The sequence below is a fragment of the Cheilinus undulatus genome, linkage group 21, assembly GCF_018320785.1.
Source record: "Cheilinus undulatus linkage group 21, ASM1832078v1, whole genome shotgun sequence".
In the NCBI taxonomy this organism is placed as follows: domain Eukaryota; kingdom Metazoa; phylum Chordata; class Actinopteri; order Labriformes; family Labridae; genus Cheilinus; species Cheilinus undulatus.
In genome coordinates this window covers 18,187,626-18,214,117 of record NC_054885.1, presented here as the reverse complement: position 1 = coordinate 18,214,117, position 26,492 = coordinate 18,187,626, and the positions used below count along the sequence as shown (strand labels likewise).

Sequence of the window (26,492 nt, the reverse complement as noted above, 5' to 3'; positions counted from 1 at the left end):
TAAGGTCCACACAGGCAAACACTAAAAATTAATGTCAGTTACAATGATAAAAGTACGAACAGGATAAACATACAGTTGTTAAAATCATAATTTAAACATGAATAATGATGACAATACAATCACAGCTGCAAAGGCACCAACATGATCAAGATAAACCAACTGGCAATCAAAATGGTAATCTCTCGTTAGCTCATTAGATGTAAGAATATAGTCTGAATGTTGTTTCCCTTTACAACCATTAGTGCAGTAACTTCCCAAATGACAGTTGTTCACCAAATTTTAATGAGACTTGTGTCCATTTCCCCCCAAAAATACGGAAGCGGATTAGGGCCCTTTTGATGGAGAAAATAATTTTGGGCAAATCGAGATTAAAGTTGAAACACAATTTCGAGATTAAAGTCAAATTAACGAGAAAAAAAGTCGAAATTTTGAGAATAAAGTTGAAACACAATTTCGAGATTAAAGTTGAAATGACAAGAAAAAAGTCGAAACTTGTCTTTACTAACAGCGGATCATGGACGCTGTGTGTTTATGTATCAATGAGAGAATCTCTTTATTGTGAAATCCAGTAATACGGTATAATTTCACGTATTCATTGAGGCATTTTGTAGAGACAGTCATTCTCTGTTATTGTCTTAAATACTCATACATCAACAGGAGACAACAGCTCTCGTCTTCCTCTCCGTCTGATCACCTGTTGTCTATCCCACCACAACAAACACTTGATCAGTGTTTGTTGTGGTGGGATAGGCAACATCAATATAAATAAATCTACTGACATATCTGAAAGGAAGCATGGAGGCGCTGCATGAAAGCAGCAATAAAAACATGTTTTTTTTTTTATTTCTAAATTCCATACACAAATGTAATGTACATCGTGGACATGGCGTTTTGCAGGTAACATTTTCTGTATCAGACAATAACAAGAGTTTCCAATACAACACGTGACAAAGTGTTCCATTTTGCCTCTTTTTAAATTTTGTAATCAGCAGCAGCCTCTGATCATCAAAAGGGCTGATCAGTCTCCCTTCGCTCTCCCATTACGTAACGAGGTTGAGTCTGTCACCTGTGCGTCTCTGCAGGTGATCAGACGGAGAACATGAGGAAGAGAGACACGAGCGGTGCTGTGCTCCTGTTGATGTATATTTAAGACAATAACGGAGAATCGTGCTTGTCTCTACAGTATGCCTTATACCTCGATAGATATGTTTAATTATACTTTATTATTGGATTTAAAAATAAAGAGATTCTCTCACTGATACATAAACGCACAGCGTATATGAAGCGCTGTTAGTAAAAACGAGTTTCGACCTTTTTTTCTCGTCATTTCGACTTTAATCTTGAAATCGTGTTTCAACTTTATTCTCAAAATTTCGAGTTTTTTCCTCGTCATTTCGACTTTCATCTAGACTTGTCCAAAATTATTTTCTACTTCGAAAATGGCCCTAATCCGCTTCCGTACCCACCAAAAGATCGTCATAACAAAATAGGAATATTTAATTTAAACATGATACTTTCATTTATGATCCGTGACACAGTCATGGTTGTTTCTTTAAAGATATAATGGTCCTCGGTGTGTTCTCATTATTATTTCATCAATCAAGGATTTCAGCTCAGCGCGTGCGCGCGCCGTTCCTGTCTGGTTTGGAAGGGAGACATAAAAAAAAAAAAAATCCAGACCCAGACACGCTGCCGCGCGCTTGCCCAGACGGCGGCCTGAATGCCTGGGATGAGCGCGGGACGGCAGTGGTACGCGCGAGAGCTTGGCCGGGCCACGTAGCGGGGCTGAAGACACCGGTGAGCATGTTTCTCCTCAGTCTTTATCGCACATCAACATTGAATCTTCCACATTTTGCACAAAAGCATCGCTGTTGTTGTCATTGCTAAATGCACATCCGCGATTATAAAGGCAGAGCGAGCGAGAGAAGTGCGCGTGCAACCCTGAATCTGTGCAACTCTGATTGCACAAACGCAAGAGGGAGGTCGCTCTCGACGGAGGTAAGCAAGCAAACCGACTACAGTATGTCGCTGTATGGTTTTAATTTATACAATTACGTGAATGACAAGCATCATGGCTGCTGAGGAAAGCCCGAGCAGGTCACCGGCTGCCGGTAGACGGGGCTACCGTGAGAATTGTCCGTGAGCTCAGCTAGCACTGACTTTGTGACAGTGTCGAGTTGAGTGGGTTTGTCTGCACGGCAGTCACAGTTCTGATAACAAAAACCGGGCTTTACAACATGCGCTAGGAGAAAGATGTACCGATAGCCGTGCGTAACATCGACTTGTCTTATAGCTCCACGAGGGTCAAAAAACTGTCACACTTCCCACTTCAAAGTGCAGCATCGAAATTAAGTGTAACATTAATGCTACACATCTGACGTTGATGCTATCTGTAAGCTAACTAGCCCTAATCTGGGCGGTTTTCTGTTTTTTAAAAAAAGTGAAAGTGCTTTATCTTTTGTTAGCCAATGCATGTCAACAAAGGCGAACCGGACTGGTATATTTTGTGCAATGTAACATGATTTTCTATGTTTTCCCACTAGTTTTAGGAACCTTAACCGCTCTTAAATATGTAATGGCTGCACTGTGAGCTAATGTAGCTAAGCTAGCTTGTCATGTGTGTGCAGGTTATTACCTATGGAGTGTGAGGCTAGCTTGCTAAGTAGCCTAAGTTGGCTAGGCCTGCTGTGTTACTGCTGTTTGGTTTACAATGTTGCCTTTTTGGTTTAACCCCTTCTTCGCTTCACACACGGTGCAGCCCTTACTCATTATGTGTTTAAAATGCTGGCCATATGGAAAGTCGTTATCCATAAAATAACGACTGTTTCAGGTGATATAAGCCAAAACATTTTAAAAATATTGATGTCGCACTTAGCCACGTTTGCAAGAAATAGTTAGCTTGTTGTACCTGACACTTATGATCATATTTCATTTATATGTCAGTATTTACCTTGTGCAAATTAAACGCAAAACTACGCTGAAATGTCCTAAACCTATTTGGGATACAGGTCCAGTGCACGTAGTTGAGCTATGGTGATATTCCAAAGTCAAAAAGCTGCAACCACACTGCAGGTAAAAGTGAACCAAATCTTGTTTTTGTGGGCCACCTTCATATTTGAATCCAAATCAGATACATGCTGGTTCTTCTTTAGTTCATCCTTAGTCTGCCTGGACATGTTTGCCATCAGAGGATCATCACATTTGACAAACTCAGAGTAAGCTATCACATTAGAAAATATAAAGAATTCTGAAAATATGCTAGACAAAAATCATCACAGGTGCTGAAAAAATTGCCGAGTTAAATTCAGTCTGAATGCACAAACAAGGGTTATTGTATCATCTTTAGTGCACAGTAAATCTGAAATTAATACTCATTTCATAAATTAATTATCATAACAATTATATATCATCCCTTCGAAACCATATAGGAGGGCCCAGTTTGGCCTATTTTTAAATCATCTTTCTTCATAGCATTCTGTGTGTGATGCCTCTGTGATTGTTCTCTTCCTCATGTGGGTCAGCTCAGGACCATTGCCCAGTTCACACCAGAGTCTGATAATGCCATAATTAAAAGTCATATGGACGGACAGTAAAAAGAAGCTGAATTTAGCACTAAAGTATTGCTGTGTGAATGCAGCCAAAGTCTGATGCCAATAAAGAATCTTGGTATGAGAGAACTAGAGGCTGAGATACTTGTCTACCATTTCTATGATACCTTGACAGATTTATAGCTGACCAAAACCACCAGGTACTGCTCTATGACCTGATTATGAGCTTTAAGGCCAAATACCTACAGAGGCATGGAGCACCCCCGCAGCGCACCACACAGTGAGCTGTTTAAGGTCTTATGAGTTTGGACAGAGTGAGGAATGTGAACCCTCACACGGTCCTCCATGAGCTGCAAAGGGGAAAAGCTCATTAAAGTTTGGACTTGAGAGGCAGAATGGATTTGAGGAGCACTGCTGCACAATAAGAGGTAAACATGACACATTCTGACCACTTTTGAGGGGCTCATCTCCTTTGCTCTTGTAATTCTTGCTGCTTTAATTGTGTGCTGCATTTGTGGTAAAGCTCCCATCCTGTCACTCAAATCTTAAGCCAAGATGCATCTATGTGGTATACGTCTGGCTTTGCAGCTAACCCTATATTCATAGAACTCTACTTCCTCATCATGCCTCTTCAGCTTAATTGAGGAAGCCTATAAATTGGGTATTGAAGTACTTTGATTTCTTGGCAAGTTCTGCAAAGCATTAGTAATGCTTTGGATTACTTAAATGGGCTGACAGAGAGGGTCATTTTTTCAAAGTTCATCTTTGAAAGCTATCTAAGCCCAATACCAGTCAGAAATGATCATGATTTCTGTAGGTTTGACCACCAGATCTGACAAGGTTAGGGTGTAGACTAATTAGCAGCGATACTGAGAAGACTGCGCTTTAGTTTTTTTCCCACATCAAAAGACTGTCGTTTCACTCTGAGTGAAACTCTGAAATGACTCATCATTGAAAATGATAAGCGGGTGGAAGGATTTTACTCAATATGGGTTACATAACCACAGTGTGTGTTTATTTGTTCAAGTGCAGTTTTTGACAGTGTCAGCAGTAGATGTAGAACTTTTGATTAGTTTTACAATGAGACAAGCAAACACAGTACATCCTTAATATTAGGAGTTTTCAAACTTAAATGTTTGGTAAATTAAGCACCCACTGCATGCTTAGTCAGGTTCAGGCAGAAGCAATTTATATTCCTCTGTCATTCAGACACGGGATAATCTATTAGGCTTTGTGTTTAAGACAGCCATGTGAGTTTGGTTGCTCTGTCAGTGCAGAGCTCACCTTTCCCTGGTCTTAATGCTCTCAGAGCTTCTGTCCAGTTCTCAGAAAGGATCAGTCTGCATTCACTGGAAGACAGGTGTGTCTTTGCACGCAGATTGTCCAATTCTGCATAAATTGTTACTTCTGATTTGCAAAATCAGTGCTTGTGTGCAGCTTTTAGTAACTGCTTTAGTATGCATATTAAGCTGTCCTGCAAGACGCAGGTATAGAAAGGAGAATTAGTTCAGTGGTCACAGAAAGCAACTTTATCAGGATCATTAGAAGAGAGCTTAAGACTGAAAAATTAATATCAAAGATTTTTAAAAAGGGGGCTTTTTGGTAGTTGTGGTTGCAGTTTCCAAATCTCATGGAGAGTTTGATCCCTCCTTTACACTGTCTCGCTGCTTTATCCGATGCTCTTAGAAACCCTTCATGTTACACATCTGTAAATTAAAAACAAGAACAAAGTACTTTTCCCGGGTCTGGTGGGATGTTGTTAAAATTTGTAAGTCCCTCTTGGCCTATTTATACTTGCTCTGTTGATGCTGGTGAAGTGGTTTGTGTCAAAACTGAGATAGCATAAGAAATTAGCAAAGGTTAAGATGATAGGATGTTTGTCACCTCCAAGAAAAGAAATGTGTTGTTTGTTTCTTGCTTAGGGAGGTTTTCTAGTTAACAAACCGCCCTGTTGCCTTCTCATTATGAGGAGAAGGGTGTGAGGTTGTTTGAGGTCGACTGAGTGTCAACCATGTACAAGTCGGCATTGAAAGTTAAAAACATACATAAAAATGGGTCCCGAAGAAAGATTTTTGTTGTTGTTTTTTTTCTTTAATTTGCATAAACATGATGATATTACTGCAGCTTCCAAACTGCACAGGCTGCCATGTAAGGTTGAAATACAGTTTCCTGTGGTTAGATTGCAATACACGCTCCTGAGCTGTGGTTACACTATGCTCTCCAACAGTCAATGAGAGGTGTGAGTGCAAGATAGTGTGTGCTGTTTAGAAAATAGACAATCTTTTGTTCAGTCAGTTTTCTGTGTAGGATTCTGCAAAGTTCCTAAATCATTGAAATTAATTTATCAAGCTTGACTAGAATAGATTTGACATGCTCATAATACTTCCACATAAAGCTTGGTTGAAGTATGCTCTTTTAAAAAATCTGTCATGTTTTGACACCCTAGAAAGCAAACTATGCTTGCTATATCTCTTATAGTGAGGTGTTTCAGTTGTGGCCAGGACATATTTACAATACTTGCTTGTAATCCACAAACATTCATTTGTGAGCACTGTGGTTTTGACTCCTACACACTGCACTGAAACAGTTGTGGGCAAATGTGCTGCTCAGTGTTGAAAGCACGACAATATGGCTTTAGTTTCGGTTCAAGGTCTCTCGAGACGACGGAAGAGCACCTCCTTTTATCTCATCTTCATATTTCTTCTCTCATAGGTGATGCACTGTAAATGGCTCTCCAACCAACATACAGAAGTCCTCCTGGCATTCGTCTCACCTCTGCCATTCAGCTCGTCTTTACCTGCTCTGCAATTTGAAGACTCCGGCGCTCTGCAGGGGAGCAGTTTTAAGAGAAAGTGAATCTGTCAGTCGCCTGCATCTCACTTAATAACTCGAGACATTTATCTTCAAATGTTCAGCATCAAAGACACTTGAGCTTTGGATTTTGCTGTCTGATATTTGAGCATATGGAACAAAACTTGGAGCAGATTGTATGTCTTTCCAACTGCATTTCCTACCCTGGACAACATGGATGCTCTTTTTGAATCAGGTTGACTCTTGGTTACCTCATCCCCTCCTTCCTGCCTCTTCATTCGAAGGAGGGCGGGGGATTGTTGTGGCATCCCCTGCCCCTCCTGATAGAGTAGGTTAGTCTGCTATAAAGTCTTTTCCTTGGTCTTGTGTTTCATGAAATCCTGCAAGAGCCTTAAGGAAGAGGTTTCCATCCCCAGCCTCGGCGGGATGTCACAGGAGGACGCACGCAGGGTTCCGGTGTCCCAGCCCTACTTTCACCCTCCTAACCCAGATCTGGACCTAACAAGCAAGCTTTACAAGAGGGAGGTTGGTGGGAAGCCTTATTCTGTGTTAGTGGACAATAAAATGGCAGCAAAGCCATCCGTGGGAGATCAGAACATTGGTCAGCTGCCTTCTCCACATGTGACTCCACAGCAACATCAGCAGTATTTCAGAGAAGGAGGAGCAGGGCAGGAGGTCCCCTTGGGGACACAATTGTCCCAGGCTGGAAACGACGGCACTTCTGATGACTCGGATGATGACGAAGATGAGGAGGAAGAGGAGGGGGAGGATGAGGACAAGGACGGGGAGGAGGAGGGCTTCAAACGGGAGCAGATCATCGTCGAGGTAAACCTGAACAACCAGACGCTTCATGTTTCCAAGGGCGACAACAAAACAGAAACAGCAGCAGACGACTCTGACAGAGGCGGCAGCGACGATGAGGATGATGAGGATGAGGAAGAGGAGGAGGAAGAAGAGGAGGAGGAAGAAGAAGACAGCCCTGATGAAGAAGAGGAAGAAGATGACGAGGAAGATGAGATGGAGAGTCGAAGAACGAGGTCAAAACGAGTCTGTCGGGGAGCTAGCAGCACAGCAGCGCCAAGCCAGCCACGGAGGAAAAGCCTCAGAACTTCTCTGAGCGCAGCCTCTGGAGGAATGACCACCAGAGGGCGGAGGAAGCGCATGGAGCCTCCAAAGAGCAAGCGTAGGTCAGCCAGATCAGCCCCATCGTCTGCTGGCATCACGGCAACCGGAGGACGAGCAGAGGTGGAGGAGAAGGAGCTGCTGGCGTGTGAGAAGTGTCCCCGAGTGTTTAACACACGCTGGTACCTGGAGAAGCACATGAACGTCACACACAGACGGATGCAGATCTGCGACAAGTGTGGCAAGAAGTTTGTCCTGGAGAGTGAGCTGGCCTTACACCAGCAGACCGACTGTGAGAAGAACATCCAGGTAAAGAGAACTTCTATTCCTCCAACATATTTCTGTAGAGATCAGTGCTGCACAATTTGTTAATGATGTCCAACTGTGATTATGTTACATAATACTACAATTTGGGATTGTAATTATTATTGTAATTACCATATAATATATAGATGATACAATCAGTCTGCTTGCTTGGTTTGAAGGAAAATGCAGAGGATGATGACAGTTTTTAGTATTTAGTGGCAGAATAAAATTACAAGTCCTGGAGTTTTAAGTTCTGCTACTACTGCTTTAAAATAACTTAATTTTGAAAAAAAAAATTCCCTTCTTTGAAAATAAACGCACTTCTACAAAGTGTAAATGCTGTGGCAATACTGGAAACTCAAAACCTTTCCAGTACTTTGTTATACAAAGATTATTGCAGCCTTTCATATGTTATGTATTTGCACAGCCTGACATCGTGATTGCATTTCCAGTTAGTCTAACTGTGCAGCACTGGGACTATTTTAATTAATACTTATTTTATTAGTAGTGAAGTGCACCTCCACATACTGTGTTTATGAAATTGGTAGCTAAGCTGTCTGAAAGAAATCATTTTCTTATACCCTATAAGTACAGTCAATATCTTAATTTCAACTGTTTTTCTAATGAGATAATAGTGCAAATAAGTTTTTGTGCAGAACAGTTTGAACAGTGGGATCTCTTTGAGTGACTTTAGCCAAAATATTGATTTATAACTAATAGGTTTTTTCCACCAAGCGGTCCAGCTCAGTTCGTTGCGGAACGGCATGCATTTTTTTGTGTTTCCATAGAGCAAAATTTGGAAAGGGTCCCAAAAAACCGACCCGTACCGTCCCACTTTTCGGCACCCTTCCGTAGGGGTGCCAATCTTACCTATCTGTACCAAAAAGGCGGAGCTACACACACAACAATAGGGGCTGCACTGACGTCACGTCAGCGTGCAACTCAGCTGCTCGCCTCAGGGCTGCAAACACGGAAGTCTGCGCTGTGAGAAGTGGGCGAAAACGGGAGAAAAATGGACTAATATCTAGCTAAATGGGAAATATTTGGACTGGACGGAGATCCAAACTGTTTCCTAGTCTATGGATATTGGTATCTGGCCACAAATCAAGTTTCCTGACGTTTATCTGGACCTGATTTTAAGAACACAAAGCAGACCCCAAAGGCTCACATCAGCCTGATCCATCTGTGATGGATGAGAAACTAAATTAATGCTGAAGTTTTAGAACAGTTGATTCTCATCTATTACTAGTTATGAATCTACTTCTTATGTTAGGTAACCTGTGAAAACATCGCTCTGTGGTTGCTGAACGTGTTTGTAAAACTTCAGGCAGCAGACTATTTTAAAACGAGATCAGGGCATCCCGGATTTCTGTCCTAATCTAGCTTGATTTTAACACCAGCTGAACTTTTACTTTATTTTTAATGTGGCGAATTCTCACAGTACAGCTCTAAACTTTCATATTTTGTCATATAAACTGTTCTAGAGTAGATATATTTGCATATTAATGTAGCGTTACGACTCAAACCGTCTCTGTACTGTATTCCATCAGCTGAGGATCTGTACTGACAGCTGTTAACATCATTAAAATGTAGTTTTTTTTTTAAAGCACTTTCAGCTGAAATAAAGCTGTTTACTGCTTATTCCCTACTGATTTCTGTCACTCATACTTTCTGTAACTCTGCGGCTTGACCAGCAGACTCGCGCTGTCTGTGACATGCACCAAGTGAGAGCGCTGGTGTCTGTGGAAACGCAAATTATTTTGGGGTTTAGCGTAATAAACCATACCAAACCGTGCTGAATCAGATCAGACCCCCTGTTGGAAACACGGCTATACAAGGCTTGTTGATGTGGCCTAAAATTTATCTCACTTTTTCCACTTTATTGTAATAGCATTATATCCTGGTATTGTAAAACAAAATAAAAAGAGATAATGCGTTTAAGTTAATAATAATTCTGGCATAAAAACAAGCCTGTGATGACTCACTCAACCCATGTCTGTGCATAAAATCTCAGAAAAATTGTTTTAGTCTCTCTGTGTTCAAGTTTTTGTAACTGCACTGGTGGTTTCAAGTCTCATTTCTGTCCTGCTGAGATGTTTCACATTACAACTGAAAATGCCACATTTCCTGATGTGGGTGTTCACTATTACAGCACTCAAGAAAAGAAAAAAACTATTTAACTTAAGAAAAGGCATGCTTATCACTGATTTAACTTGGCTTTGGCAGAGGGGCCGTGAGTGTACAGACTTACCATGTTTACAGCTGCTTCTCTGACCTTGTTTAATACCACAGACTAGTGGTGGGCAGTAATCTGGTATCAGCACGGCCGCTGGTAAAATTTCTGCCATGAAATGAATTTTTGCAATACTGCCATCACTGTTTAAATAGGTGTGTTTAGTTAAAGTGTCCATGTGAGGCATAACTGATGCTACCACTAGCTTAGCATAGTGATGGAAAACAGGTCAGTCTGATTGCAGTCAGCAGTAAGTTTTGCTCTAGCCTGGTAAATAACTGAACATCATCTACTCATGCCACTGTACTTAATTCAGCATACAGTAAACATGTTAAACCTTTGTTTTTTTCCTCTCCAAGTTTGAGATCTGTAATAAAATCAAAACGGCAGCTATGTTCACTCTGCAGAGCGTATCTGTTGGTCTGTCAGGGGCTTTAACAGCAGCTGAGGCTTGAATGCCTTAAATTTTCTTTATGCTAGATGTGGGCTCAATATGGATTTCACTTCCCTAAAACTGAAACAGCGTGACACATCATTAACACCCTGGGGTAATGTAGTTGCTTTGAATGTCTTGATTTAGCCCCTTTTGGGTTTTGCTTGATTTGCATCTGCACTTGAAAAATTTCTTTCCCATCCTTTGTAGCTGGTAACACCCACTGAAACCTTCTCCAACTGTGAAAAACAAGTTTTCGAGTAAATAATTCAGTTAAATGAAGAGGAAATAATACAGTTATGAGGCAGCTTACCTGTTTAAGAGACAGGATATTTCTCACATTATTGTAGTCTAAATTTTACTGACATGGTTTTTCTGCAATTCAGTTCACTCCTAAATTATAGCTTCTAACCTCACCACGTCTGTATGTCAGTAATATTAATAACAAGTCAGAATGAGTCAGTCATTATGATAACTGAGAGCATGATGCAAATATATGTGGCCCTTGTTAGATTAATCTTAAGTAGATTCTTCTACCTTTTTAGCAAATAAAATGCATATTACCTAGTAACATGGTTTATAGAAAATGTATATGAATAAAATTAGGAGTGTAAGATAAAATTCTTGGTTTTCTCAGTAGTGGTCATTCGACTTCGACTCTTGTTTAAACTTTAAATTGAAGATAGGCCAGACGACAGTGAGGTTATTTCTGAAATGTTGTCACAGGCGGACTTCTGAATTTCTCTGTGATAAAACTTCTAGCCTCTACAAAGATAAAACCCAAAGAAGATCTTGGGGTCAATGACAGCTCTTTCTTTCTAGATCTTTGCTGGTTCAGTGATAGAAGAGAGAGACTGAAAAAACAACACTCACATGATAGCTCAGACAGCGTTTGCTAGGAGGCATGGGGGAGAAAGCAAAACAAAATAATTGACTCTTTAAAAGGATGAGCGCAATTAGACTTTCTGGGCATCACTTTAAGCTCCATGTTTTGGTATTTATTCAGGCCTGCCTCTCCCTATACACAGGGTTTGTGTTTGTATGATAAATGCCACCAAGGTTATGAACATATAACATTTACAACACATAATTTTTACCTTGCCATTACGCTGCAATAAACTAACATTAAAATGTAAGAAATACAACATGGCCTCTATTTTTTCTCTCTCTCTAATGGCATCAAAGCGCTTCGGTCTTTGAACTGTCATCAGATTTCCTGCTGAAATTCAGGAAATTTGATCTATTACAAATTTCCCCCACTAGAGGGAGCTCTAGTACAATGAAAGAAATTTGGTTCACACCTTGTGGCCTCAATGTTAAGATGTGCTAAATATTTTTCAGCAATAAGACTCACAATCTTAATGTATTTTTCTCTTTTTCTTTTATCATTTAGTGTGTCTCCTGCAACAAGTCTTTTAAGAAGCTGTGGTCACTGCACGAGCATATTAAGATTGTGCATGGCTATGCGGAAAAGAAGTTCTCATGTGAAATCTGTGAGAAGAAGTTCTACACTATGGCTCATGTCCGAAAGCACATGGTCGGTAAGTCGGGTCCTTTTTTAACAGTTTTTACTGTCATCTGATCTGTCATCAGTACTGCAGAAAATGGCAACAAAAGCATGATAATGTACTATGTTATAGGTATTTTTATTTGAACGAGCTGTCTCATTCCCTTTTCCATCTCCTTTCCTTAACCCAGCACACACAAAGGACATGCCATTTACCTGTGAGACTTGTGGGAAATCGTTTAAACGCAGCATGTCTCTAAAAGTTCACTCACTCCAGCATTCTGGAGAGAAACCTTTCCGCTGTGAGGTAAGTTTCCCTACAATAAACCTCTGTCCCTATAACTGGTTAATGCAATTCATATTAGTGTTAATAGCTGTGTAGTCCACATCTAGAGTGACCTCTCATAATCAGATTTTAGCTGTTAGCTCACAATGATTATATTTGTCCAGACTAAAGCTAGTATTACAATGACAAAAAGCTTGTTTGTACTTGACTGTACTGCTTGATAACTGGATTGTCTCTCAGGGGATATATGATTTAGAAAGGCAAACCTTTCATCAACGTCAGTGATGTTGATGTTTAATAAACAGATTTATCATCCGGCAGTCATACAGTGGTGTCTATTATTTGGCTTGTGTTACCTAACAGGTTAAAGTTCAAGGAAGCTTGTTTGTTCTTCTTTGCATTTTTTTTAAACCAGGCTTTCATTTGCTCCTTGGCTTGACGAATTTGATGCCATTTTACACTGATGACATAAGATTGACCCTTCTTGGTGCACTGCTTCTAGGATACTTCGAGTTTTCTAAGTAGCCTCGATTCCTCTGGGCGCCGGATTCACTGAGAATGGATTTCTGTCACACATGGCTTCAAAAACTGCACATCCATTACTCTACTTTCTGCTCTGTCTCAGGGTCAAATTCACAAAGCCTAGAGTGCTAATGATATTCAGGCCCAAACGTGACTACAGTCTTCTCTTGCTCTGTGCGGTTTGCACTTGCTTTGCATCTGAATGTAGAGAGAAGCTATCTGCTCCTTTACTCTGTTAGGAGCTGTGCTATCATGCTGAGCACAGTTTAGTCCACATAATGAGGATGAACTGGGAGAGAAAGGGGAGACTTTTAAGCTTACACGGTGTGGCCTAGTTTTGGCAAATACGAGTTTTACCATTTTAAACTAATCTTTCACACCAAGGAAGCTAGGACAACTCATAAGAAAAAAGTACGCTTGTTTCCTGGATATTTTACAGATCCTGACCTTTCCACATCTAGATGAAGTGTTGAGTCTATAACAGCCCTGGACTGATAAAGCCCCTGGTTACTTGAGTTCAAGATTCACTTTGTTGCATACAAAATAAGAAACTAAATACTGTTTTCCATCAGCTTCAGGCCCAGGGTTCCTGCTGATCCTTGAAGTCTTAGATTGGACTGTTGAAATTTAAGGCCATAAAAAGCCTTGAAAAGTCTATTTTTTACTTTAAATTTTAGAGGGCTGGGTTGACAAACATGACATATCTAATTTTTGTTTCCTAGCTAAATTGATTTGAGTTTGATCTCTTTTTTTGCATTTATGCATTCAGAATTTGAGATTTATGAAAGAAATAGCTTTCTCTTTCTGTTATTAAAGTCCCTGTAAAGTTAAATCCAAACTTTGTGTCTCAACACAAAATATATGTTGGAATAAGGTTGCTGTAATTATGTGAGAACACTGAGATCTGCGTGTGACTTAATTTTTTATTTTGACAATTAGAAAGTTGTTCACCTCTTTCCTTGCTGGGTTTTATGTGAGCAGATCACCAGCCTTGAAAAGGAATAACCCCGCCCCCTAACACTACAATGATATCTATCTCAGAGCAGTTCATCTCCGTACAGTCTGTTATCAAAGTTACTGCCTTTGCTGAAATTTAACAGCCAGCAATTTTTTTTGTTTATTGTGAGGTTAATTTCCCAAATCTATCAACCATGGTGGCCTGTGGGTCATTAAAAATCATCATAGCAGAGTGATGGTACCAGAAACAGTAATCCCCAACCTGTCTCTGCTCCAGCACAGAGCCAGACATCTACGCTCTGATCAGAAGCTTTTTTTTTTTTATTTAAGATTGTATTTCTCATGAGTGGGTGTGGCTTCAGCTCATGTAACTGACATATCCACACCATCCTAGAGCAGACTTTACTTCCTTATTCTCCATGATTTCGAGGCTTTATTTTATAAAATAAGAATTGTTTTTCATGACAGAAATTTGGCCTGTTGGTTCAAAACACATCGACCTGTCATACAGTACACCTAAAATGAAGCTTTTTTAAATCCCTTTATGGGGCTTTAATCAATAGTTTTGTTTTCTAATTGAATTTTTACAACCAAAAGTTTCATAGATATTCATTAGAATGCAGGTAATAAATTATTAAATGCTCAAAATATCCTCTGGAGGACCCCATACCCCCTTCTGATTTAATATTACTCTCTGTGATTATATATGCCTTATATAAAGTCCAGTTGTTTAACCTCCAGGTTACCAACTTACCCACCTAAATCTTTATACAGCGACCTTTATTTTGACAGTTCCTCTCTGGAAAAAAAAAATTAGTCTCCTTTTCAGTTGTTAAAACTTAAGAATCAGCCCAGCATACCTGTTAAACTATATCGTACATATAAGTATATGGTGCATTGATACAATAGCAGCATTAAATGTTCCAGGAATTATCAGATTTGGGGTTTTGTGACTAGAAAACATATTTGTCCTATACCACTGACTTTTCATACTGCATAAAATCAGAAATTTTAGTCCTCATTTTTCTCAGTTAAGGTCTTTAAAAGTCTTGATGTTTTAACAGAGTGTAGGAACCCTAATGTGCATTGAATACAGTAATAAATACTTAAAAGGAGAAATGGACAATCTCTCAAATGAAGCTAAAAACAATCATTCTTACAATAGTCATGTCAAAGAATATTTACAGATTGTATTAATGGATAGTTTTAGATTATTTTTATGTGGTATAGATGCAGAATTGCTGTTGTGATCACTGGAAAGTTCGCTTTAAATACTGCAGCACAGCAACTTTCATCAAACACTTATTTTTCTAACCTAAGAGTTGAAATATACTTGAGGACGTGACAATCGTGGCTGCTACACATCCAAAGCTTTGGGTTGGTGCGTGTGTCAACCATGTAGCAGCACAATTGCAAAGTAAAGTATGTGCATGTGTGGTAGAGGCAGTTTAGAGGTGTGACAGTCAACACCTTAGCAAAGGCAAGATTTTAAAAGACAAACTGAGAAACCAAGACAACATTTCTCTTCATCTCATGATGTCTTATTGTCACATAGAAACAAACATGTCTATCAAACCAGCTGGGGAAGATAATTTGTTTTAGAAGTTGACATTTAAACCTGTAAAAATAATAATGAATAGGATTGGTGTTACAGTTCAGAAAGTGACCATGTAAACTGGTGACTTTCAGCTGAGTGCATCCGTGGCTATTTGTATTAGTTTAGTTTTTTATTAAATACATATCTGATGAAGATATGTTAACATAATAAAAAATATTAAGATTAAAAAGGATAAACAAAGAGGCATTTGCAAGATCTCCACTTCCATGAACACAGTTGGCTGAGAGTCACCAGTTACCAAGGTCAACAATTAAACTGATACACCGGGTTGCGTCCAATGGAGTGTGAATCTCATTTAATTTTGTTTTCCTAAATAGCTCAATTAATGGGTAGAAAGTGAGATAAAGTCAACTTTATTTATTTGCATACCTAAACAACCAAGATTGGTCAAAGTTCATAGAATAAAAGATAAAACATGAATAATATTTAAATGGTAAAATAAATTGAAATAGATTATTAAAAAAAGGTAAAAGTAAACATAGTCAGAGCACAGACTGTTCTTTTTTTTTTTTAAATTTAACCCTGCGTGTGCATTTTGTGGATAAGATTGAGTCTTTTTGACTAATTTGCACTGGTTTAGCAGGTGCAAAAGCCTGTCGGTCCCTTTTGTGAGTGAAAGTTTTCTCTGCAGGCATCGTTTCATTTATTTTCCTCATTAAACAGCCTTGAAGACTCAATTCATTTCAGATTGTTTGTAATGTTGACATACTGAATTATTGCCAGTATTAATTCTGTATCATAAGACAAACTCTTAATTATCATTTCGTCATGTAATTGCTTGCCTTTTGATCATTTATTTTAAGCTTTAAACTGATTGGCTGTTTCTGAAATAACTGAAGGTTACTGTTGATGGTTTTGTGCTTCCATGCTGTAAAAAGAGCCTCAAGATATTTTCCCTCACGTCTTTAACCAGAAGAGTGTCTCTCAGACGTGGGAGCCTCCTCCTGTGGTGTGAAAATACATCGGACAGTTATGTCATCAGCACTCAGCAGACGAGCTTCAGCCAGACCATGTCAAAAATTAACAAACCACACATTTTGTATATAAATGTAGAACTAAACTCTCAATGTTTCACAGCTTTTGAAATCTCTTATAAAAGCATTTTGTGTGGGAAGATTTTAACGATTATTTCAGACTAAAAGGATTGGTTACAGTTTATCTTATACATGTTGTGACTGGTTAAATCAAGGGAAGTTGACAGATTGAGGGGGGTAACTCCCACCCAAGATCTTTTAATGTAAAGCTCAAATGGACGGCTCTCTGGGAACATGTGTGTATGGGTGGAGCTGCTTTAATGAAATGTTTTCAGTCCTCTAACCCTGTAACATATGATTACATGCTTTTTTAAGAGTGTATTTTATGTGTAGGCCATTCTTCTGGTTTTGGAGTCTTTTATGGATTTCAGTGAGGGAGGGGAAATAACCACAGGCTTTTATTTATCCAGGTGGTGTCAGGGAGATCACTAATATCTCACTGTAAGAAAAGACCTGAAAGCAAATGTGTTGTGCCTTTACATACACTACCAACCAGAATATCGTTAGCCGTCTGCTTGAATGTTATGCCTTACATGTATAGAACAGGTTCATAAGAACCTTCTCCAAGATGAGAACAAGCTGATGTCTTGGCGCTAATGATGACTTTGTTCTCAGTTTCAGCAGAAGTGAAATATTTAAATCTAAACAGATGTCAATGCACTACCCCCTATACATGCCTAACCAGTTCCACTGACCTGCTTTACTTTCTGTAAAGGATTGAAAAGTAGGTCATTTGAAGTCGCTGTCTACAGCAATTATGTGTGCTTTTTTTTTTTAACTCTCAAAAGAAACCGGATTGTTTCAAATCCTGAAAGTTGGAAAACACAGAAAGAGGCACAAAGTGACATATCCTGACGTGCTGCATGTATGTTATGTGTTTCTGCTGCAGAACTGTGACGAGCGATTCCAATACAAGTACCAGCTGCGCTCCCACATGAGCATTCACATCGGACACAAGCAGTTCATGTGCCAATGGTGTGGCAAAGACTTCAACATGAAACAGTATTTTGATGAGCACATGAAAACGCATACAGGTGAGAAATATCGAGTCATGTTTGTGAAATGCATAAGTATGCTTTGAGTATGTGTACTGAACCCAACTCTAGTTTTCAGGCTATTGTTCCAGTCCTGTTTATTTTCCTGCTTGGGAAACACCTCACAATTAACCATCATGGATTGATCAACACCTAAGAGCATCTTTCTACTTAGAAATCAGAAATCAAAATAAGTGAAACCTGTACGCTAGACTCAGAAAATGGTATACTCTGTACTAGTATGAGTGGAGTTAGGACTTAAAGTGAATAACGTTATTGATTTAAAGTTGTGCGGCCAACTTACCTGAAAGTGAGAAAGTGACATAACTGAAGGTGAGCATTGAAAGAGAAATGAATCAGAGTCTTTGATTTATATATTGTCTGAAAAAGGGAAAATCACTACACTCACTCAGCAGAGCCTTACTATGTCTCGCCTTTTTGGCACCAGCCATCCCTTCTTTCTCTGCACATCTCCTTTCCAGGATCTACATTTAAATATCACAGTCTTGCTATAGTGAATAACAAAGAAGATTGGGATAAGTGTACTGTGCCTGATCTTCCCATTCCTTTGGTTACATGTAAATAAGGACATAAAACCCTCCTAACGGACTCCTTGTTGTTCATTTCCAACCTGAGTTGAGTCCAAATGGTGTTTTTTACCAGAACAAAGCCTTACATTTTCACTTTAGAAAAGATGAGACTTATTTCCAAAAGATTAGAAATAAAAACTCTGCCTAAAATGGCTCCTGGGTTGGTCCAGCGAGGCGTTCACCATGCACTGACTATAAAAAGAAAGCCATGGGATGTTTCAACCTTAACATTACAGCGCAAAGAGCAGGAAGCCCTTGCCCAGATTTTGTAATGATGGGGACGTTCTACATCAAAGAGGGCTTTGCATACATTGTGGCTTATAATGACTACCCCGACACATGCTGTATTCTATCCCTCTGATTTTCTGTTCCCACTGCATTGCTATTTCTAAAACCAAACTGAGCAGTGCAGCCTGCACGTCCTTCACCGTTCTCTCCAGCCCTGCCTGTCGTGGGTGGACACACTACTTTGTCGGCCCTCACAGTTCTATTTGTGAGGTGTAATTACACGAATTTCCTTGGATAGGAGGAACTAGTTTAGCCTCCTACAGTAGGAGACACACCCAGCACTGCTCTATAATAGACGCAGACGTGTTTAAAGCAAACTCCAAACGTTTGGTTCACCGTACAGAGATCTTTCATGATCTGTAGTGAGTAAAGAGCAACAGTTAAAGAAGACAAGCACGCTGAGTGTCACCTTTTGATATTCAGTTTGTTTGGTGCATCTTCACATGTAACATCCCAGAACGAGGCATTTACAGAGCCCTTCAGCAGCCTGTTAATAGACGCCTGTGTGGGTGGTAGCAGGCACATTCAGTGGCTCCATGGAGGGAGGTTAATGAGAGCGGCATTCCTACAGAGCTGCTGTTGTTCACTTTCACATCTCTTCTCCTCAAAGTGTGAATTGTAATAGCTTCCTGTGGAGTGGGTGGGTTGACAGCAGAGACTCTCAATACAAGATGGCAACTTATTAGCATTTTTAAAAGAGAGCTATTGCTCTCTGTGGAGAGAAATGGTTAGAGGGAGAAAGTTAACTTTGTCATTTTGTGAGTGGCTGATGATTTAAAATCGCTTTTGCTAGAAAAGGATGTGACTGATGCATCAGAACCTTTTCTCTGTGAAGCTTTCATGTTGTTGTGAGTAGAAACATGTTTTTCCCCCACTCATCAGTCTGTCTTTGAATCTGTGCAGGAGAGAAGCCTTTCATTTGTGAGATTTGTGGGAAGAGCTTCACCAGCCGGCCTAACATGAAGCGCCACCGTCGCACCCACACCGGCGAGAAGCCGTACCCCTGCGAGGTGTGTGGCCAGCGCTTCCGCTTCTCCAACATGCTGAAAGCACACAAAGAGAAGTGTTTCCGGGTCACCAGCCCTGTCGTTCTGCAGACCAGCGGCCCCCCTGTGCCTGTCCGCATCTTTGCCAACACCTTCACCTCCCCTTCCTCTGGCCCCGGCCCCTCGGCCACCACCCCAGCCACCACCTCAGCACCTCTGGGCCTCAGCCAGACAGGAGCATCCATACCTCCACGAGGCCCTGTGGGGCACACCTTCTCCCACGTTCAGCTCCACTCAACCCCCTCTCACCACCACCCACTGCCCCAGACACCCCAGCAACACCTCCCAAACGCACCCCAACACGCCACGCCCCACCCCCACCACCACCTGGCTGTGCCCCCAGTGTCCCACCTGCCCCCGCCCCCAGCTCTCTTTAAGAGTGAGCCCTTAAACCACTGTGGGCACGAAGACAGCAGCTACCTGCACCACATGGCCCCCCCTGACAAAGGCCCCGGGGCCCCGCAGCACCACTGAACGGTGCTCCGGCTCACCTCGCCTTGATCCTCTCGTTCTCTTTGTCCTGCCTCAGTATCTCAGTCTGGTCGGGTGCTCCTTTCGAACAGGTTTAAACCATTCAATCTAAACCTGCACATCAGTGTGGTTTAGACTTCCACACGCTTGGACTTAAATACTCTGTTCAACTGACAAAGATTCAACAACCTCTAGATTATTTTTGGTGTACATTTTCTTAGAAAGTCTACTCAAGATGACCTCTGTGTGAGCTCTGTGTTGTACATCCACAGGTGTAAAGTTTCTTGTATTCGCCGAAAGCTGCTGATGGAAGTTAATGTATGTATTTCCTGGGCTTCAAAGATCAGTGTCATTGAACTTTCCTCTTCATGTCAAGTCGACTCATGGTCGAACACTGGTCCGGACTCTTGCTTTGTGTGCGGGTCCTCCCCATAGCAATACTCAACCTGTCCTCCTCTCTGTACAGCAGAGCCCAGGCCCCCTGACACAAATGTTTAATGAATGTTGGAACTGGTTCAACATGAACCTTTTGTCTGTCCTAAGGCCAAGGCTAGGGCTTTCTTTCTGCAAGAGAGGCAAAAGCAGTAGTGCCAGAGGTTACAGTAAGGGTGGGGTGGAGAGGGGAGGGGGTGGGCTTGTCATGATATCAGAATTTTAAGCTTGGATTTGATTCTAGTGAAAATCTAACAATATTAATACCTGTTTTGATACCATGACAACACAAATAGAAGGCAATTTCTTGTTTTAGTTACCAAAAACTGCAGGCAAAATCCTGCGCTGTCTAAAATTCACAAATTCAGTGAAATATTTGTGCAATTTAGACTGTGTTCTCTCTTGCTTTTGATAGCCTTCAGTTAGAAATATGGCTGAAGTTATTTAAAGGCTTCAGTACTTTAGTATCAGATTATTACTGTATTGAAGTATCGAAGATTCTGACAACCTTAGAGGGTGGTATTTTTTAAAGGAACTTGGACAAAAGGTTTGGTAAATGTCTGAATCTAGAAACTCTGGGTTCATCTCATGGTTCTCAACGGTGCTTTCCATTCCAGTACAAAAAAAATAGTTCTTAATTTTGCTTTTCCATTTGATTTTCAGATGTGTATTAGTACAAAATAGCAATGTATTGTGTTATACAGAACACGTCTTGCCAGCCTGGCTTTTCTACAGCGGCTTTGAGATTTGATCTGATGTTTTACGATGAAGATACTCAAGTTATGCAGGATATGCTGACACTCATCCTCACATTCACTCAAGCACACACACACGAAAGACGAAGACCACACGGTCACTGGCTCACTCGCTGTGACCGGTGCAACCTCAGCTCTCAGTACTGTTGGTTAACAGATGCTTTTAGATGACTGTCAAATACTGCCACTGTGAGGGGCCCGACTCATAGCCCCATCAGGATTTACCCCCACCTCCCTTTGGCTGCTGTCCAAATGATACGGGTTACCATGTTAAAGGTCATTTAACACGCTCAGTAAACACACCTGGGACCTTTTTCATCACAGTTCTTAACAGGACAATATGCATATTCCTCTCAGCCTATATTCCAGTTTGGTGTATTTTTTCTTAAATCATACTGACATACTGATCCATACAGGCAAACACGTCTAAACCTGTCGAATGTTGCCTACGCAGAAATGAGTCATTCATGTTTATTTTTTAATGATAATTTGCTCAGTTTTAAGCTAATGAATGGTTCTGCAGTGTAGATATACTGTTAGCACATGATAGGAAATGTCAGGATAAAAGGCAGTGATACAACTTTTAATACCTTGAATTTCATGTATAGATAAGCAAATATGTGATCAAGTCAGCGCTAGAGTTACATTATTAATGTAAGAGCCGATGGTGTGAATGTTTTTTTGTTTAAAGGAAGCAGAGATGGCTATGATGCGTGTTTAGTTGTAGCATTGACAATTGTGAGTGCGTGAGAGAATGAGTGCATGCATTAGCCTCTACCAGTATGTGTGTCTGGTCGTCCCCAGTGCTCTTGTACCAAAAGCTGCTTTTACACAGTGTGCCCCGTATATACGCGTATTATTTAGGGATATCTGAGGCTGACAATAGCAGTAAATTCAACACCATCCTCTTTGTACCACTCAGTCTGAAGTGGTTACACTCACTAGTTTAGGATGCCCCTCTTCTTTATTTGAGACCTGCAATTATCCTGCCATTTCTGCTGGTCTTTACACCGCTACATTATCTGCTTCACCCTGCACCCCCCTTGGTTTCACTGCTGTGCTTCAGCATTTTGCAGTATGAATCTTTTGTCTCATATTTTTTCTTTGATTTTAAAGCCTTTTTCATTTGTGTGTATTCTCTGCACTTTACTGCTGCGTAGGAGAGGCGCAGGGAAAAGGAGGGACTGACAATGCATTGTGGAACAGAGTGCAGTTACAGCTGCATGGGAAAAAAGATGGAGGCAATTACCTTGAGTGGATGTTTTTAGGCAAGGAAAGGAGGAGAATCCCGGTTGGAAGTGGGTAGTGTGGAGTGAACCAGAGCAAATGATGGACATTTCTTTAAGTTAAATGATGAACACCTTAGTTTCAGTGTGGGCACTCGCCCTAAAAGTGAAAGTCTTTGCTTTGGCGACTTTACACTAGCCCCTCCAAACTGTCTGATATCCATTCTTCTGTTATCTTCATTCATGGAGCTCTTCTCTATCACGTCCTGTTTGCCGAAAGATTCTCCTCCTCCTTTCTTTGTTATATAGAATGCACTTTCTACTAAAATCCTTGGCTAGTTAGGATAAAATAACATTGTATGTTCTTTAAAGATGTTTTAAAAAATCAATATACTTTTTCCCCTTTGTATTTTTAACCACTTAATGTAGCATTGTGTATTTTATTATTGTATCTGGTACAAAATGTGCAGCTTTATAATGTCCTGGTTTGTCCTTTTTTGTATGTTATCTGGAGAGTGGGGAGAGGTGGAAAAAGTTGGGCCTTTTTTGATAATGTACATTTAACTGACTGCTAACTTTGAAAGTAAAAACAAGTAGCCATGATTATCACAGATGTGTCTTTTTTATCTTCACTTGTAAAGTTTAAGATTTAGATATAAAAACACAGGCAGGTGATTACATGAGATACATAAGAAAATAACTGAAAGAGGGTGATGTAGTTTGGTTTCACTCACCTTTCATGCCAAGTTCTAGCTGAGTGCTGTTGTTTTTCTGTTTGGGGTTCACTGGGTTCACCTGTAACCAAACAGCGTCTGCTGGCTGCACATGAAGAGCACAAAAGTCAGCTGCTGTGCCGTCACTGCACTTAAATGACAAGGGAAGTTTTAGATCCCCTTTTGTGACTGCTTCCTTCTCTCTTGATGTGCAAGAGCAAAGAAAATAACTTATGCAAGTCCTTTTTAAATAAATTCTGATTGTCTAGCAGTTGATCAGAGAGTTTTGCAGTTGGCTAAGCGGTATGTGCGGTCATTGCTCTTTTCTGTCCATAACCTTTGGCACAGATTCTCATGTTAGGTAATGCCCAGCCTCACTCTTAATGTAAAACCAGATCATTTTAGGTCAACCATATTTTAAAGCTCCTGTGAGGAGTTTGAAAAAGTGGCAAAATTAGCTGATATTAAGTTACAGAGAGGCAAAATGGTATAATTGCAAATAAAGGTGATGAAAAAGATGCTAAAAAGTGGTAAAATCAGTGAGAAAATGGGTTGAAATTGGCACAAATAAGTAATTTAGTTATCAGAAATGAAGCATGCTAGCACCAATGGTACTGATCCGACACACATGCATTGATAACGTCAATAAATTTACAACTAAGGGGGTGCACATTCTGTGGGTGGGAAGGTCTGAGAGTGGCTACTAGTGGCGGGTGCTGGCATTACAGTTTAGATGGAGCTATAGACCAGTCTTGTCAGTCTGGCAGGGGTTGACAGTACTTTTTAACCAATTTTCCTCCCTTGTAAGGTCATAACCATGCATGTAAAGAAAGCTGAGAGCTCAACTATTGTTACTAGATGTGCAAGCTCAATTCAGCAAAAAAAAAGGTGGTACAAGAAAAGCAACACAGGTGCACAGAAACTGAATGTTGTGGACTTTGTCTAATGAAATGGAAACGATTTCAGTATTTGTGAGTCCAAAAGTGTACTGCAGCTCATATACTGGGGTGATTTAAGAGAAACTGGAAAAACTTCGTCCAGACATGACAAAGTCAAAGTTCCAGACAGGAGCTTTAATATTAAACTGAAAAGATATTTCAGTTTTGTGTGAAGAAATTTATTGAAACATCTGGCTCTAGTACAAACTGCATTTGTAGTTTGCCTCCTCCAAAGCCACATCACGACTAAACTGTTTGTAGAAATCCTCCTAAAACGCTGCATGCCCTCTATCTCCATCTTTTTAAGAGGCCCTGCAATGAGTCACGTAATCCTGTAAGGTATCCGAGCGAGAAAAAGTGCGAGTGACTCACTGATGGTGAGTGGGTGGTCAGGTAGCGAGGCTCACTTCACCAGCACTGGAGATAATAACACACTTGTCTGTGCATCTGCATTCATCCCATTTGGGTTTGAAAATAGTCCGCCACCCCAGCTGTTAGTCATTACGCCTGGTGGGGTTGAGGAGGGAGGAGGCTGTGTCTGTCAGCAGGGAGATAAGGAGAGGAGGGCTTCACGCTGTTGTTCTTTTTTTTTTTCCAGAGGGAGCGTTCACTGCTCTGGTTGTTGCTGCTCACTTCATTAATTTCTGTGTTTATGATGTTTGATGTAGAGAATTGCAGCGAAACAAGCAGCTGACATCCCTCTCTGGAGCTCAGGTTTCACTGTAGTTAAAGCTCCTATGAAAACACTCAGTTTGTGTCAGATTTGGCAACCCCTGTGGACAAAGCTGAACCTGGCTGATTTTGTACTTCTTAAAGAATAATCTCATCTGGTTGTCTTTTTCATGTGAATTTTTGTTGTAGAAAGTATTGACAAAGGTTTTTTTCTGCAGCAAGGAATTGACTTTCAAGCTGTCACACTTGCACAAAGCCAAATTTCTGTGAAAACAGCCTGTTTCACTCTGACTTTAATGGCACTTTTCTGCTAGGCCCTTAGAAAATTTTTCACTTGAAATCAGGTGAGCTGATGGAGGTACTGGGCGAGGATTATTTAGTGAAATTCAGGGAAAATAAGCGGTAGGGCGTGGTGGCTTTTGTGTCCTAAGACTGGCGTGTGATCGTTGACTGTGTGAACAACTGGCACAGTTTCTGTCCGGAAGTGAAACTGCTTCATTATATTTCTGTTTGCTAGAATGTAGTTCTTCTGCTCTTTTTGGGGACTTTATTTTAGTGGGCCCTAATTACCTGGTAATTTTATAGTAATAAGTCGTAAATATCTAGTTTCTCAAGAATTGCCTTGTATTTGAGTTTTAATTTGACCGAGTAATAAACTTTAAAATATGGTAATATTAAGGAAGTATTTACCTTATAATGAATAAATGATAAGCAATTTGTGTAATATTATGGCAATCCTCTGGTAATTAGGTGATTATTTTACTCTAACTCTAAATTGACTTGAAAATTACTCAGAATGGACTCACTCTTATAAACCAAAATAAATAAAATAATGAAATCAGGCATCTGATGTAGAAATGTACCATCTTATTTCTAAGAAATTACTTACTAAAATATCACCTCATTTCCAGAGAACTGGCACAACATAACCAGGTTTAAGGGTTAAACACCACCCAGTTAACAGAGAATTGGGGCAGTATTATGTGGAATAATTAACACAATATTACAGTAAATATTTCCTTAATATTACAGAGGTTTTACTCTGTAAAATACAAACTTATCCCTAGGCAATTGCTACTGTATTCTTGAGAAATGACTAGATAATTAAACATATTTCTCTAACATGACTAGGTAATTACCACTGAAGTAAAGTGCTACCATTTTTGATACTGTGAACATGCTGAACTATATATTGTTGAAATAAAGGCTAAACTCATAACATCAATAAGTTGCCTGGGTTCCACTTCCACAAAGTCTACTGCTTTAAGGTGCTTATGTGAATAAACTTTTTACTAAGATTTTCAGGGTAGTTTGCCTGAAATTGTCTTGAAATTTCAAGGAGCACATATGTGAAACTGGCTGATTTTAAAGCTTGTATCCTGTCCTGACTTTGGCGCCCCCTATAGACAAAGCTAAACCTGTTATTTGTTGTATTTTACTTAGCAAGTGCAATTTGTGCTTTTTAACAAACCTTTAATCAACTCATTATTTTTTTGTCTCTTGGTGTAAATGTGAAACTAAAGCTTTTCCCACTGCTAATCTGACACCTACCCCACATAAACAGGAGTTTCAGGTATTACAAACATCTTTAGGGAAATTATTCTTTTTCTGATGATTTAGTTTGCTTTTGGAGGTCATAAAGAGACATCAGTGTTAAAATCAGTCTGTTTCATAACCAGCTTAAAATTCCTCACAGGAGCTTTAAATACTGGGAAATCCTCCACGTTTGATCTGAATTATTAAATCTTTGATTTGTTCTATAATCAGACTTCATATTATTGAGGTCATCCTGAAAGCACACCTTGTTTTGAAACTGACCCAAATTCTTATCAGCCTGTTGATGGAGGGAATCTTTGACTGTATGGCCGTTGCTCTAATAATAGGCTCAAAACTGTATGTGAAACACATTTTAAACTCTTGTGGTCTATTGTATCACACCATGGGACATAT

General features: G+C 40.1%; 1 protein-coding gene across 4 annotated transcripts; it reads left to right on the top strand.

Moving 5' to 3' along the window:
* Positions 1–1,689: 1,689 nt before the first annotated feature.
* On the top strand, positions 1,690–20,403 carry znf652 (zinc finger protein 652). Of its 4 annotated transcripts, XM_041816699.1 has the most exons (7): positions 2,300–2,392; positions 3,724–3,976; positions 6,261–7,790; positions 11,847–11,994; positions 12,152–12,267; positions 17,267–17,411; positions 19,193–20,403. In XM_041816699.1, exons 3-7 carry the CDS (start codon positions 6,732–6,734, stop codon positions 19,807–19,809), a joined length of 2,085 nt encoding a protein of 694 aa, XP_041672633.1. In that variant the 5' UTR covers positions 2,300–2,392; positions 3,724–3,976; positions 6,261–6,731; the 3' UTR covers positions 19,810–20,403. The 4 variants fall into 4 exon arrangements, with proteins under 4 accessions (XP_041672631.1, XP_041672630.1, XP_041672633.1 ...); XM_041816697.1 differs by lacking the exons at positions 2,300–2,392; positions 3,724–3,976 and adding an exon at positions 1,690–1,797; XM_041816696.1 differs by lacking the exons at positions 2,300–2,392; positions 3,724–3,976 and adding an exon at positions 1,804–1,998.
* The last annotated feature ends 6,089 nt before the right edge of the window (positions 20,404–26,492 follow it).